This window comes from Vespa mandarinia, chromosome 8 (assembly GCF_050613455.1).
Source record: "Vespa mandarinia isolate Hongniang chromosome 8, ASM5061345v1, whole genome shotgun sequence".
NCBI lineage: Eukaryota > Metazoa > Arthropoda > Insecta > Hymenoptera > Vespidae > Vespa > Vespa mandarinia.
Window position 1 is genome coordinate 6,235,282 of NC_140817.1, and position 17,219 is coordinate 6,252,500.

At 28.9% G+C, this 17,219-nt stretch overlaps 1 protein-coding gene across 5 annotated transcripts in view; it reads right to left on the reverse strand.

Moving 5' to 3' along the window:
- LOC118449776 (uncharacterized) overlaps positions 1-17,219 on the reverse strand; it is a 166,572-nt gene that overhangs the window by 89,368 nt on the left and 59,985 nt on the right. For all 5 annotated transcript variants that reach the window (XM_035884760.2, XM_035884752.2, XM_085658957.1 and 2 more), the window contains 2 exons: positions 10,292-10,372; positions 8,675-8,897 (listed from right to left, as the gene is read on the reverse strand). In XM_035884760.2, coding sequence (XP_035740653.2) covers positions 8,675-8,897; positions 10,292-10,372 — 304 coding nt within the window. The remainder of the gene's footprint in view (positions 1-8,674; positions 8,898-10,291; positions 10,373-17,219) is intronic.

The following is a 17,219-nucleotide window of genomic DNA, read 5'->3' on the forward strand; positions in this document are numbered from 1 at the left end:
TACTCATTCGTAAATCTTTTCGTTCAATTTCGATGGATCTATTTTATTCTTTTTAAAGAATATGTTTTAAACTTATTCTGAGTATATACGTCTATTTTTTCTTTTTATTATTTTTCACGAGATACATTTTGTTATTCTTTTTTTATTTCGTACGAACATAGTACTCGTAGATCTTTCGTTTAAAGGAATGGTATGGTTTTTGCAAAAAAAGTTCTCATAAAATCAATATGAGGTTTATTACCAGTCCCACATTTCCTTCGTTTTAAAGATATAATATTGTCCAGCGTTTATGTTAACCAATAATTTCGAGTATACGTTCTTGCGTTTATAAACACTGTTCTTGCTGTTAAACTATATGGTAGTTTACGTTAGAGTAGTAGAATAGATCTATAGATCTAATAGTAGAATAGATCTATTAGACAGCGATTCTGCTCTCTCCAGACACAGACCATTTTCCTAGAGAATTATGTTCTAAGGATAATTCTATGATTATCCCTTTCTCTCGTTAGGAATTGCATAAATTCATCCGATAAATACTTGTTTGCAATTGTCATACTTATTCGTAGTTCTCTCATTGAATAATGTCCGATAGCTGTTTTTTTTTTTTATTCTTACTTTATGATCTTTAAATCCGTGAAAGATGTCAGATTATTTTTTTATTTATTTATTTATTTATTTTTTTTTTTTTGTAACTACTGTTATCTCCACGTATCGAGGAGGTTTTGTTGTCAATGAAAATTGATAAATACTTCGTTTATCCATTAAATATTTAATTTATAATGAGTCCGAATATATCATTTTCTTTTCTTGTTATATTTAAATAGTTCAGATGTATTTGTCGCATACGTAAAATATTGTGACGTTTAATATTGTAACGCAATATACGGATGTTTAATGTTGTAATATACATTACGGATGTTTAATATTATAATGTAATGTACCTGAAATATGAAACGTCCGAAAGAAAATTTGGATGTTTGAACAATTTAGAATTTCTTTCGTTCCAGTTACTATATCGTGTTACTTTTTGATCGTTTTATTATTTATTTTTTATATATTTAAATTTAGATATGTTTAATTTCGATATCCTTCGATAAGATGTTTATTAGGGATACGTTTTTTATTTACACCCTTTTATTATAGCTTTCGTTACAACAAGCAAGTCTTTTTTATCTTCTTTCCTTCTTCTTTTTCTTCTTCTTTTTTTTTTTTTTTTTATTATTATTATTATTACGATGTCGTTATAAAATATAATTTCGTACTAATGTTTAGTGTATTAATACCTTTATCATATTCAAATTTATCATATATAATATATTAATATTTTTATATAATTATTTTCAAATGTCATTAATGTATTATCATAATGTTAATAATATATCATAATATATTACAATATTAGCATATCCAAATTCTTATATAAATAATTATCCTATTAACAAAATGAAATATATTTATAAGTTGAGAGTTCTCTTATTAATTTATTCGACAGGCTATTTCGACATTATCGTATTATGGCAATTTAGAAAATGTTGTTTTAACAGTTTTAATAGTTTATGATAGAAACGAAAGAACAAGTATGGAAGGAACTTTTCGTTCCAAAATCGATCACCTATCTGTCTTCTCTTTGTTTGTTCGAACTTTCGAACCTCGATCGATACTCTCGTACGTCGAAAGAGAAAGGGAGAAGGGGAGGGAGGAAGAGGGAGAGAGAGAGAGAGAGGGATGAAAAGGGACCGCGAGAACTTCAAAGGGCCACCCTTTTCGTATAGCCGAATTGTACATATTTGTCGATGTCGGTTGCAGTTTGGCATGCAAATTGCTAAATCGCTGTCGCTAAATCTTGCGAGAAGGTTTCCTGTGTTCGCACAATCAAAAAAAAAAAAAAAAAAAAAAAAAGAAAAAAAAAATTAAAAAAAAAGCCAATACTTTCCGCAAATAAATTGTTAACAATAAAATAGATAGACAAATGGTTTTTTTTTCATTGATCCATACTAGAAATATCGTTATTAACATGAGTAAAAAAAATTTTTCTTTATATTTTTATAAAAGATATAAACATATTTACGATTAAATATTCTGTTACTTATAATTTTCATGAAAATATTATAACTATCGTTATATCAGATACTATCGTGATTCATTCAATAATCTCTCGTCAAATAATAATCTCTTAAGTGAGACACGTAAGAGAGAATTAATACGGAAAGAAAAGAGAAAAAAAAAAAAAAAGGAAGAAACAGAAAAAAAAAGAAAAAGATACATAGATTTTAACTATACTCTAACTAAATTCAACAAGATGAAAGAGACAGTGTGTCGTTCTATTACGATCACGAATCTGTCACACAGCATGAGTCATATATTTATAGCCGACAAAGTATCCCCCCAGTCGACGTAAGTACTTACAGACAAGATTTTTCTCTAGTCACACGAAGGTCGACCGGTCGTCGTCGATTCGCAGTAACGAGTCAACCCGTTAAACGTTCCGTCGTCGAACAATTATCCTCTTATTCCTTTTTGCTTATCGTTTTTCTTGTATTTCTTATGTGTATATATATATATATATATTTCTTTTTTTCTTATTTTTGTTTGTTTTGTTTTACATTTTTCTATTCTTTCGACGTTTCTCTTTGGCTTTCAGAAACGCAAAGAATGTTTCTCTCTCTCTCCCTCTCTCTCTCTTTTTTCTCTCTTTTTTTCTTTTTCTTTATCTTTATCTTTTTCTTTTCCTTTCTCTCTTCTTTCTTGGACATTCGCAGTTTCCGCCTTTACGAATGACAGATCCAGCAGGTGGTTAAGGGATTATAAACGTAGACGTAACTACACGTTACCGGTGAATGCGAGTTACCAAGCCAGTTTACATGCATGCCTTCCGGCGAATAACGTCCAAGCAAAATAACGTAAACGTCAAACATAAAGTCAATATTTCAACACGTGTTCCTTCAAAATCACGCCGATTAGCGATTTTAATATTTTCATGAGTTTGCCCGTTTATCGCTTCCTTCCTCCCTCCACCCACCCCCTCTGCATCCTCCTTTAACTAAGATAATGTTGAATATAAAAATGAAATTATTCGTACAAGAGAAATTTTCTTGTTTCTTTTTTTCTTTTTTTCTTTTTTTCTTTTGTTTCGTTTTAAAGCCTTTTCGAAGAAAAAATAAAGAAAAAGTATTTTTCTTTTTCTTATATCCAAATTTTCATCCTCGATGAGATCCATTAAGATATACGTGTTAAATATTTCAAGAGATTTCTTTTTTTTTCTTCTTCTTCTTTTTTTTTTTCATCGTTTCATAAAATTATTGTCGAATATAATTTTCGTGCTTATGCTTTTTTTTTTGTTTTGTTTTTTTTTTTTTTTTTTTTTTCTTTTTTCTTAGACTTCGATCAGCTATAGATATCTAACAAATGTAACAAATAAGTATTGTATTCATAATTAAGTACGGAATCAAAAATAGAAATATATTACATATAATATGTAAATAAATTATTAGTAAATAAATTAATAATACATTTTATATGATATAAATTTCTTTCCCATCGTTTTTAGAAAAGAACCCACATACTCTTCCCATTGAATTGGCGTTACTTTTTGATCATTTTCTTTCTTCTTTTCATAAAATTAAAAATAACGTAGATATTCGAGATGGTAATAGTCATTGATTTATCCTATAAAATAAATAATTATAAATATAAATATATATATATATATATAATCTATTATTATTAATCACTTTAACTGTTAATTTTCTCGTTAATAATTAAAAATACAAAATAAACGTTCGAGATTTGTTCATGCGTCTTCTACGATTAAATTCCATGACGAAAGGTTTCCTGACTCCTGTCGATCGATTTTCAACAATGGATGCTCCATATCTTTTGTCTGAAAATACTTTTGTATCGAAAGCAACTAACGCTTCTAGAAAATATATATACTTTTTTCTGTTTTTTTCTGTGTTTTTTTTTTTTTTACTTTATCGGGCTAACAAACGAACAAAACTATAAAATGTACGCCATGGGTAAACCATAGCATATGTTTTTACGAACACTAACATAGACGCGACGCTACTGCAGCTTGGAGAATCGGTTTTTCTTCGATCCGTTGACTCTCCCCGCGCGATAGCGACACAATGGAGGCGAGTCCAATGAAAAATTTTTTTACTCTGGATACGCTCTCTCGGTGCTAAAAAGAAAAAAAAAAGAAGAAAAGAAAAGAAAAAAAACGAACCTCATCCTTGAAATAAGAGAGATCATTTTCGCAAACGAAAAATATCGTGTGTATTTATCGACTTCTTTTTTATCTCTCTCTCTCTCTCTCTTTCTGTGTGTGTGTGTGTGTGTGTGTATGCATGTACGTGTTTTACTTTTTCCCAACATCCTCCAACATTCCTAAATCCATTTATATCGATAATAAATAAATAGTTAATAATTAATTAATATTTATATAGTGATTCATAATTTTGAGATTATTGTTGAATTAATTGTATATATTAAATAATAAGTAATAATTAATTAAAAATAGTACACAATAATTATATAACTATAATTATTTACGTTCACTTTGGAACTACGCTACTGGAATGATTTATCATTCTATTAAATACGTAAATATTCGAATAAGATTAAATATTTAAAATTAACAAAAAAAAAAAAAAAAAAAAAAAAAAAAAGAAAGAAAGATAGGAAGAAAGAAAAAAAGAAGAAATCAAATCATCAATAATCGAATAGAAATATTTAATTTAATTGTGTAATCAGATTTTATATATATATATATATATATATATATATATATATAAAATCTCGAGAACGAAAAATTGAAATAAATCGAAATTGCATACAAACATAAAATGATCTTTTATATTGGTGTATTTCTTTACGACATTGGGAGAAAGTGAAATCGAAAATGAGAATGAAAGTTCACGAAAGGGTTACGAGGAGAGAATTGACGTCGTTTATTGCTTCTGTCAATCAATGCAGCTGAGTTTACCGTCGAACGAGAGAGAGAGAGAGAGAGAGAGAGAGAGAGAAGGAGTAACAAAAAAGGGTTGCCCTTTCCTGTCCTTTTTGCGATCACTATCCCACCTGCCTGACTGCCAGTCGTGTATCGTTCACTAAAAGCACAAGAGGAGACTGTATTTCACGAAAAAGCAAGTTGTAATTTGGTGCGAATGCCAAACGATAACCGTTTCCTTTTTTTTTTCTTTTTTCTTTTTTTTCCTTTTTTTTTGTGAGAACGGAAACCTAGACACCGATCGATCGATCCTGTCGCGACGAAATTTTGATTTTATCGCTATGATTTATATCGATCGTACTTATCACCCGACCCTTTCGACGTTACTCTTTTCTAACCTGTCGAATTTTCGTCTCATTTTACTTTTTCCATCGAAATACACACGCTAAAGTTATAATCTGACTTTTCTCTCTCTCTCTTTCTCTTTCTCTTTCTCTCTCTCTCTTTTTTTTTTTTTTTGAAACGAAGCTGACTTTGTTGTCCTCACCCCTCTATCGCTCCCCGACTACTTTTACTGATTCAGTAAAAATTTCAGAATTTCAAAGGTAATGTTTGCTGTTACATCCGACATAATCGTCGAGATATAAAATAGCGACGATGCGCATTATGAATTTTAATCAATTATCATCGTTGATTTTTATTTTATTAATTGTTCGAGATTGGCATTAATTAATCATAATTTCTGAATTTGTTTTTTTTTTTTTTCATATTAGAAATGGACAATTTTATCTAGATCAATAAGATGGCATATAAGCGATCTTATCTTCTGCTTATCAACGAATGAACTCGTTGGATTTGTTTCTGTTTTATTATTATAATATCGAATTATATAGCGTTTTGGATATTTTTAAAAGTATGAATAAATATTTCGATCTTTATTAGAGTAAAATAATGTAACACTATTTCTTCTATTTTTATTACATATATTTTTTCTCTCTTCCCATTATAATTTACATTTTATTTAAGTTTAGCGGTACGTGGATTGGAAAATTTTTTCGTTTCTTCGAAATTCAAGATCCAAAAATGCGTTTCAAATCAAACGTAAGCAAGTAAGTAACTAAGTAAATAAATAAATAGTATTTACGTACTTACATATATACGTATTATATGTATGGAAGTGAAACAAAAGATGTAGGAGTAAGTAGTTCTTGATTTTTGAAAAAGAACGTCTCTCCAATTAGCGTTCTTTTTAGAAAAAAAATGTTTACGTCGCAAAAGGCGGCTCCAGTTTGTCCCTCTCATTCCTCTTTTATTCGAACTTATGTACGTTCGTCTAAAGTAGTTATTCTTAACGGTACTACCGGCCGAGGAAGGTAATGAAGGGATTCATATAATCGCAAGAGCGAGGTACCTTATCAAGAAGCGGCATTATTCGCGTCTCTACGGTGTGCCTCATTAATTAAAAAGCGAGAAAAGAGAAAAAATGAAGGAGGTAAGCAGAAAAGTCTTTTGCTCGATGAAAGTTACTCGTCTCTTAACCTTTTGCATTGAAACCAGGAAAGTCCAGTTTAATATAATCTATATATATATATATATATATATATATATATATATATATATATATATATACATACACCTTTTTTTGATTTAATTATTAGTAATTAAATTAGTAATAAAGTTAGTAATAAAATTAGTAATAAAATTAGTAATTAAATTAATTAGATTTATATTTTGAATATGTACGTTTACTTTGAGTCTATTGCAATTTATTGTTATTTAATTTAAATGTTTTAATCTAATTGTTAAAAGTCTGATTTATGAAATTCTATATATATATATATATATATATATATATATATATATATATATATATATATGTTAGACGTACAAGATGGAAAATTTTTATCTAGGAAATGAAGAGAAAAATGATGAAAAATTTTAAGAAAAATTATTAAGAGAAATTAAGTAAAATATTAAGATATAGTTTTTCATTTATTTGATAGTTATCTGATTACTCATAGTTATTTGATTACAAAGAGATATTATGATATTTATTATTATTATTCTTTTTTTTTTTTTTTTTTTTTTTTTTAAATAAAAACCTATATGTTTTATAATAGCAATATATTCTACATAAAAAAAAAAAAAAAAAAAAAACAGAAAGAAGAATGCAAACAAGTAACTGATCTGAAATATTTTTCTATTCATTTTGAATTTTTCGAGCTATTTAACAAAGTATTTAAAACACACAGTTGACCTAAAAAGTTTAGATTAAATATAAAAAGATCACAAGTGCCGTATTTTTGAGATAAAAAAAATCCATAAACCTTCGTTTTATAATAAACATCCGATATATAAGAGTTTATTTATATTTCGATATGATATCGTGATTAAGCGCATTTAATATCAACAAGATAAACGAAATAAATAATTATTTCTTGTTTAATTAAACCATTCATTTCTTGTTTAAACAAGAAGAAAAATAATATATGTCGAAATTGGCTGCTGCAACGGTAGAACTAACAATAGCATAATAATAAAAAAAATTTTTTTAAATTAAGAAAAACGAAAAAAAAGAAAAATGAAATTGTTTGTTCGATTACGAGTGCCTGCAATAAAATCGTAGAGAGCGGAAGAGATAATTAATTGACTGCATACTTCTCTTTGTGATCTGAACAAAGAGGAAAAGAAAAAAAAAAAAAACAAGAAGAAAAAAAAGAAAAAAAATAAGGAACAAAAAAAGCAAGGTCGATGGTGTCCTATTGTCAATATAAGTTAACGATATCATTACAATTTATGTGTCGTATCTAACACAACATGATCACGAAATTATCGGGATTATGTCCCGTATCGGGACACAGATTACATCCTGTCTGGTAAGAGTAACGAGAATGAAAAAGAAAAAAATGACAGACGATAAGAAGCATAAAATGAATGGGTACGATCGACGATCGTGGTAAGAGGGGAACGGGGAAAGGATTAAAATAGAAGTGAATTAATCGCCAACGTAAATGTCGTAGGTGTCGACATCACGAAGGTGTCTTATAAGTTAGTGAAAAGGCCTAGCTAGGAAGAGTAGATGAGGGTGCGGAAGGGTGGGGAGGAGAGGGGAGGGAGGAGAGAGGCTTCTATAAAGTTGGCACGTCGACTTTCCCTAGGATTTCATTAAGTCGTTAGAATTAACGTTCTCTTTCTCTGTCTTTGTCTTTGTCTTTGTCTTTGTCTCTCTTCCTCTCTCTCTCTCTCTCTCTCTCTCTCTCTCTTTCTCTTTTGTAAACGAATGGGTACCGCACACAAAACGTCGTTAATTTTGAAATAATCGCCACGTATCGGCTCGTGCACAATTCCCTTCTCTTATTCTAAGAGGAGAGAGAGAGAGAGAGAGAGAGAGAGAGAGAGAGAGAGAGAGAGAGAGAGAGAGAGAGAGAGAGAGAGAGGAGCTCGGGCGATCCAATTTGGTATGGAAATCCTACTTCGCCCTATCGAGGAAATCAATTACGTCTAATGAATACAACATGAAGGGTGTAAAGGGTTTAGCTATTAAACCGCATGCATAGAGAGAATAAAACGATAGTCGACTTACTATCATACATCAAATCGTTGCTCTTATTCGAGATATTTCTAATCTATTTTCAAATATTAAAAATTTTTATCTATTCTTTTAACAGGGGTTTTTTTTTTTTTAATGCATGAAAAACTTTAAAAATCAGAAGAAAAAGAACTTACCTTCGCAGGATCAGACTTTTCTGATTGATCGTTGAAAGTCTGTGACCCTCGGGACATCGTATTTCTTCGTGATATCGTTGTGCCATCTTGCGAGGGGCGCACGAATTCTATTCTTCCACCCTCTACGACAATATTGGGGGCTGGTGGAAAGTTTTCTGTGTTACCGACGGTATCGCAATAACCCAAAAGCCCGGCCTTCTCTCCGTAGAGAGGGTGGATTTGTCTGTAACGGTCGGTAAACGTATATCAAAGGGTTGTTGTTGATACATATTATGCAATTAAAATATTACACATAATATCCTAGCTTATGTGATTTCTTTGATTATTTTCTTTGTAAATTTTTATTCTTTTATATTTTTTCTCTTTTCCTTCTTTTTAAATTCCGATAAATTCTTAACCGTTCGATCAATTCCAATTGATTGCCCACGTGAACCTACTATAATTAACTTATAATTTTTTGTTTTGTTTATAACGATTTATACGAAATAAAAATCATAAAGGAAAAGGTTGAACTTCACCGATCACTTTATAAAGTAGAAATTAAAAAGTTGAAAAGATAAATGAGTTGGGTGTAAAGGAGAGGTGGAGTTCATCTTAAAAAAAAAAAAAAAAAAAAAAAGAAATAAAAAAACAAAAATTGGCGCATACGATCGAAAGTAACTCTGGCGCCAACGCGGACGTTAGAATAAATTTTAAATATTTCTATTTGATGGACCGCGAAATAAATAGAAATAAAATATCTCATAAAAATGTTGTTTTGTTACCTCGACAAACATATGACGTACTTTAAAATAATCTAAAATATTCGTATGCCAAAATCTAGAAAGTATAAAAAGCATACATTTACAAATAAGAGATTGTTCTATACCAAATATTTGAACAATTTCTTTAAATTATTATCGTACAAATTATTAATCAGATCTATTCTAACAATATCTTAACAGTTAGATTTAATTAGACATAAGTATAAATCAAAATAAACTCGATTAAATTTCGAGGAGATATCTTTTTAATTTCTTTTTTTTTCTTTTTTATTCCAATTATTAAATTAAATTATATTTAAATTTTTATTTATTACGGATTTAATAGAACTTCTTTGTTGTTACAATTAATTTATATATTCGATATTTATTGAAAATATATATATATATATATATATATATATATATATATATATAAGAAATAAATATTTTTATAATTTACAGTGGCACATTATATTAATTAGTACTTTTTTTCGTACTGCTGGATTTATAGTTTATGTGGTTTCTTTCTTTTTTTATTTTTAATTTCAAAACCACTCGAAACGAACATTCCGCGTAAATCGGAGAAGAGCGAGTATATATGTATGTACATATATATTATTCCCTTTTTGGCCTTTGAACTTTTTTATTATTTCTATTGACAGATTTGTTAATAAAAAAGAAAAAAAGATGAGAAATTTAATGCTCCTCAATAGTTCGAATAAATTTTGGAAACGATATACCAATATCCATTTTTTCTTTTTTTTTTTTTTTCTTTTTGACAAACGACTCCTCTTTTACGTATAAACAAAACTGCAAAAAAAAAAAAAAACTTAAAAAAAAAGTAAAACAGATGAAGAAAAATAAATTGTCTTACCTGGGGGACGGTATTGGTCGAGGTTTGTCCAGTGCCAAGTCTGAGTTGAGGGGCGAATCAGTTCCGCGGCCACTGGAAGCCCTACGAAAAGACAATTAGGTATCATTAGTTCGATCGCGGAAGTAACTCCGATAACAACGATTCGTCTAGCTAAGCTGATGTCACCTGAGTTCAGTGACCTCTGTACACTCGAGTTAAGATCTGTCGACTTTGCTACTAATATAATTATATATACATACATACATACATATATATATATATAATATCTCAGATTGATTATGTGAGGTGATAAACGAAAATATGTTTCTCTGTGAACAAAGAAACGACAATTTACGTTTATTATTCACACTATTTAAATTTTATTTAATATATATTATCTAGTATAAATTTCCTTATAAACTCTCGTGCTACTTCTCTCTTCTACGTTCTATTTCCTACTGCCCGTTTCTCTTCCAAATCTTAACGGCTCGATTTGTAGGTAACAAAAGAATTTGTAAACAACAAAGGACAATGGAAGGGCGGGCCATGAGAACCGCGGCAAATCTACCTGAAGAAAGTATACTTTCTTTACATATATATATATATATTATATGAGGATGAAAGAATCCAAAGAGCAAATATAAATATTTAACAATGTTAAAATGCATCATGAAAAATAAACTGAATACGTGAATGATTAATCGACCAAATGTACTCATATTATATTATTAGACGAGAAATAAATAAATACTATGTGTGTGTGTGTATAAATTTATGTTTTTAAAAATACTAGATATATTTTTGTAGTAATAAATATATAATGTGGGGTTGAATTAAATGAAAAAAGAAAAAAAAGAAGGAGGAGAGAACACAAAAAAAATTGGATGATTTAAATAAAAATTAATAGTCAAATAAAAAGGTTCAAAATATATAATATTCTATAAGTATAAATAATGAAGAATTTTTTTCTGAAAAGTTTCACATTTCGAGGAGAAATTTATATATGTACATACACATATACATATATATATATATACATACATACATACATACATACATATATGTATACATATATGTATATATGTATGTATGTATATACAATATATATGCAAGCATGATATTCTATTCCATGGAAGGATTAATAAATTGCTGATAAATAGAAATAAAAAAAAAAGAAAACAAAAGCAAAAAAATCTCGTGTCCCATAAATTTTATACGAGTTAAAAAGGGGAACGAAAAAAAAAAAAAAAAAAAAAAAAAGAAAAAGACAAAAAAAACAAGAAAACAAAAAGAAAAAAAAAGGAAAAAAAAAAAAAGAAATGTTCACTCTTGGTAACACCGTTCCCTTGTAAGTAAAGAAAAGAGCACTCGAAATAAGAGCAAGGCAAAAAGGATAAATTCGTAAATGCTCCGTCGAAAGAAGAAGATAGATGGTAGAGAAGAGCCTCTTGAACTTTTTATTCGCAGATGGAAAAATGCTTGTACGCACGTACGCACGTACGTGGCTTCTTCTTTAGCGTGTCGCGCGACTTTCTCTCTCTCTCTCTCTCTCTCTCTCTCTCTTTCTCTCTTTTTCTCTTTCTCTCTCTTTTACCCTTTATATACCGGAATGGAAGCCCGACGGCATTTTAAAACGTCATGGGATCTACATACTCGTCGTTTAGAAAAGCATTTGCTTTCCATCTCGGTGATATATGTATATATCATAGATATGTGAAAGAAAAAGAGAAAGAAAAAAAGCTTGCATTAGCACGAAGAATCTTTTTAGACCTCTCTCTCTCTCTCCCTCTCTCTCTCTCTCTCCTCTCTTTCTATCTATCTTTATTTATCTCTTGCTCGCTCGAAACACTCTTTTTATCTCTGTCTTTCTATATCTGTCTCTCTCTGTCTCTCTCTCTCTCTCTCTCTCTCTCTCTCTCTCTCTCTCTCTCTCTCTCTCTCTCTTTTTCCTATGTTTTCTTCTTATGCGAAATGATAAAACGAAAACATTGATTCAACATTCTGTGTTTAAAGAAAATGGATTTTAATAATCAACATCTGTAGAGATATACAAATATTGCATGAGAAGTTTAAAAAAATTCTACGTTTCTTATATTTCTTCATTATTTCGATGACTGTATTTTTCATGACGTCATTGAAACTTTCATCGACACATTATTGTCATACTTTCTGATATACATACATATATGCACATATTGAAGTTTAATGATATATATCGATATTATAAAATATTCAACGATTTCAAACCGTCGAAATTGAAAATGTAATGATTACAACTTCAAAAATGTATGAACATGAATAAATAAATAAATAAATGAAAAATAAATGAAAAATAAATTGAATAATAAATTCATTGATTATCAGATGTTATATAACTTGATAAAATATCGATGAAAAGGTACACTATAAGTATTCGTTTGATTCGCATTTATACTTTCTACAATCTTTGTTCAGCTTAAAGTATTGATTTTCATAAAAAAAAAGAAAAAGAAAAAAAAAAAAAAGAAAAAAAAAAGAAAGAAAGAAAAAAACTATGATCATTTTTCCGTACTTTTTACAACAACGTTCTCTATAAAATTATTGCAATACATATTACATTTTACCCCTCATCAATATTTTATTTAAAATATTTCTTTATAAAACGATTGTTTATAAATAAGATCAAAATTAATTGATATCACTTAAAACGAAACGTCTTCTATACAAATATTATTATTATTTATTATTTATTATTTATTATATATATTTATATATACATAAGATATTTTTTTACTGTCAACGTCAATTACTAGAAATATATATATATATATATATATATATATATATATGTATATATATATATATGTATATATTAATAATATAAATAAATATTATAAATATTAATAAATATTAATTTAGTAATATTTACATATTATTAAATTTTATTTGTTTATGTAAATAAAATTTAGTAATTAACCAGATAGAAAATCGTGAAACGTTGAAACAGAAGGAAAGATAAACTTTTCGATCTCGAGGATGCACGTTCACTTATCGATCGATCGCTCTTACGAAGTACTGGAAAGAGAAAAGACTTCAAGGATCGGTGCACCTCGAGAGAAAGAGGATGCTCGCATCACGCTCGCATATCCGTTCGCACGCGCCATGCGGAACGCCCATTACGTAATTTTCTCTACGACGTAAATAAAAAAAAAGAAAAAGAAAAGTACGTTTTCTTAGCTGGGAAAGCAAAGTTCATAATAAATTTCACTAGAATAAAATGAAACTTTACCTTTTCGAAAAAGGATTTTTATCTGTCTTCTGTAACGAACTAAAAAATATTTATATATTTGCTATTAATAAATAATATTTATAATTATTATATATATATATATATATACGATTTTTGTATTTTAATAATTATTAATAATCTTTTTATAATAAGTAAATATTTAAATTTAAATAGTTTAGATATTAATAAGATGATCCAACGATTAAATCAAACTATAAGATCTGTTATATTCGTATCAATTGCGAATATTAACAATACTCGAATATCTCTATTGTAACGATTTATCTCATTCAATTAAATACAGAAGATATTACTTCGACATAGAAATAGCTGAAAAAATTTAATTTATTTTTTAAAATCACATTTCTAAGATCGTATTTTACACGATGGAAATTACATTAGCTTTTTTTTTTTATAAATAGTTATAAAGATCTATAATAATAATTAATAAATATTTCAGTATTCTATAGTCAATGAAATTCTTAGAAATGATTATTGTCATTTCGACAAATCAAAAATATTACTATCATCTGTACAAGTCGGTATGAATAAAAAATTCTAATGATTTATTAACTTAATTGATAATTTATTAATTTAATTGAACCGAAACAAAAAAGAAAGTTATTAATAATTCGAATATATCGTCGATATTTATTTATTATCTCTTTTGTTTTTTTTTCTACGGGCTGTAATATATAAAAGTTCTTTTTTTTTTCTTCAGATGGAACTATTCCACTTATAATTAAGTAAAAATTATCATTTTCAAGGGGTCAAAGAAATAGTGGATGAACCGAGAATGTCGTTAGAACGTAGATCGGAGAGATACGCGCGGAAAATAGCAGGGCGTATGACGCCAAGTGCTTCGTAATAGACTTTCGGGAAATCGGTGCTTTTAGAATTTCAACGAGGGTGACTCACCCCTTGCTGCACGTGAGAATGCACAAGAGAAAGAGAAAGAGAGATGGAGAGATAGATACATAGAGACAGAGACAGAAAGAGAGAGAGAGAGAGAGAGAGAGAGAGAGAGAGAGAGAGAGAAGAGGGTCAGTGAGATCTCTCGACGATTCCGTATGGACGCAGCTGTCGTTCCGCGTGTGCGTTTACGCATCTTCGGATCAAGAAGAAACATCGAAAACGGTGCAAGGTGTCTTTCAAATCTTTGTGTATATATATATATATATATATAACATGACACTTTTTATTAGATATATATATATATTAGACACTTTTTATTAGATATATATATATATATATATATATATTAGAAATTAGATTCACGAGAAAACGAACGTTATTATATAAATATTATTAGTAGACATTTCAAATGCGCTAGAAAATTTTTACGTAACATTTTATATACCTTTAATTATAATATTTGTCTTCCATGATGGACAAATCGAATAAATTTATTGTTTCAATTTATTTATTTATATAACATCGTAAGTATATAATATAATTAACGAGATTATATTAACGACTACAGGATTATGTTTATTTAACATAAATATATTTGCAGTGTCGCGTATGTTTTTAACGAAAAAAATGTTTTTCTTTTATTTATTTATTTATTTATTTATTGTATTTTATTTATTTATTTATTTATTTTTTTTTTTGAACCGAAGTTTCATTTTTATTTTCTTGAAATGGTTACACGTTACTCATAGATAACATATCAATTCCAACGAAATTGAGAGAGAGAGAGAGAGAGAGAGAGAGAAAGAGAGAGAGAGAGAGAGAAAGAGAGAGAGAGAGAGAGAAAGAGAGAGAGAGAAATAGAGATTTGATTAATCAACGAACGAGAAGAAAAACAAACAAAAAGAAAGACAAAAGGAAAGAGAGAGAGAGAGAGAGAGAGAGAAAAAAGAAAAAAATCAGAAATTCTTTTTTCAACACCCACGATGGGAACATGATGCGAATTGCTTCGAAAACTTCCTGCTTCTCGTGATCGTCTTAAAAGAGAAAGAGAGACAGCATCATGTGGCCACACCACACGTGCCTCCTTTTCTCCTTCTCTTTCTCCTTCTCCTCCTCTTACATCGAGACTGCAACCTCCGCGACGGAACGATCCTCCTCCGTCGGAAGATCAAAGTCACCACAGTGCTAGATATTTCATCGTGGACGTCTGAGCCGCTGCCAACGGTGCCAAATGCGTCCGCCCGAAAGGATTTGCGAGCGGAAGCGAGACAGAAAGAAACAGAGAGAGAGAGAGAGAGAGAGAGAGAGAGAGAGAAACAAACGATACATCGTCGTCACCTTGCGGAAATATGAACTTCTACTCGAATTTTTCGAATAAATTTGACGTACACATGTATGTACTTATCTAGCCGAAACAAATATTGATTAAATTATTAAAATTTTCCATTAAATTACTTCAATTAATTATTAACATCGAACAACATACTGTATTAATTCTAAGCACAATATAAATATGTATTTATTTATAAGATGTATATATGTATATATATATATATAAAAGAAAAAGAAAATTAGCAATATAAAAGTGATTTGATATTTAAAAGAATCAAGTGTTCATAAGGGAAGAAATTAATTTAATTTTCTTCTATTATTATTAAATTTAGAAAGTGAGAAAAATTATAAAACGTTAAATTGTTTTTCTTTCGTTATGAAAGTTCTCTCTCTCTCTCTCTCTCTTTTTTTTCTTTTTTTTTTATTTCATGCCCACTTTTTTCTTTTTTTTTCTCTCTCTTTTTCTTTCTTACGAATTATTAATTGCTCCTTATTATATTTTGTTGTTGTTGTTGCTGTTGTTTTCCTTTTTTTTTTTTTTTTTAATTTATTTAAATTATTCATCGATCGTCACATGAGCGTAATATTAGAATGCAAAGGGTGGAAAAGGTTAACGGGACGCATTCGTATTAAAATATTTCTACTATTTTTGTTCGTGATACCAATCTGAGCGTCGCAGAAACAGCGTTATATTTACCGCTTCTTCCTCGTGCTCGAGACGTTTCTCGATTTCGCCTCATTCTAGGTCAAAAGTCTGCGCGTATTCTGAGAGCGTTGAGAGAGATGTTTTCCTAACGAGACTCTCTCTATCTCTCTCTCTCTCTCTTTCTCTCTCTTTTTTTTTTCTTAATTTTTCTTTCTTTTTTTCGATCGATCTACGAATATGAATATGACGAAGACTATTCGCGATTATTCACAATATGTATGTATATATATTATGTTAATAAAAAAGAAAATTTGAACGTCGAGGTCAAAAGACATAATTCTACAGTTCGTCCGCTTTATATCTTATTTATTTATTTCATGATAAACGATTTTAATATTTCTCTTTTAATTTATTTATATCGATTATTTATCACGTAAAGAGCAAAAAAAAAAACAAATTTTTTACCCTTTTACTTCCCATAGACACTTCGTATTTTATTCGAAATAGATCGAATATATATTTTTTACATGATAGGGGAGGGTTTCTTTTTGCTTTCTTTCGAATAAGCATCTACGATTCATTTGCCGGAGACAAGACTATTTTTTTTCTTTTTTCTTTTTATTTTTTTTTCAAAATATTTGTAATAGATTTTGAAAAAGTAAAAAGCTTACTTAAGTTCGGATCAATCGAAAGTTCGATTGACTGATTTAATCGATCTCCTTTATGGTGGATCGAGAGGTGGATCGTTCTTAACGAGTTTCCGAAGAGGGAAGAAAATAAAAAAGACG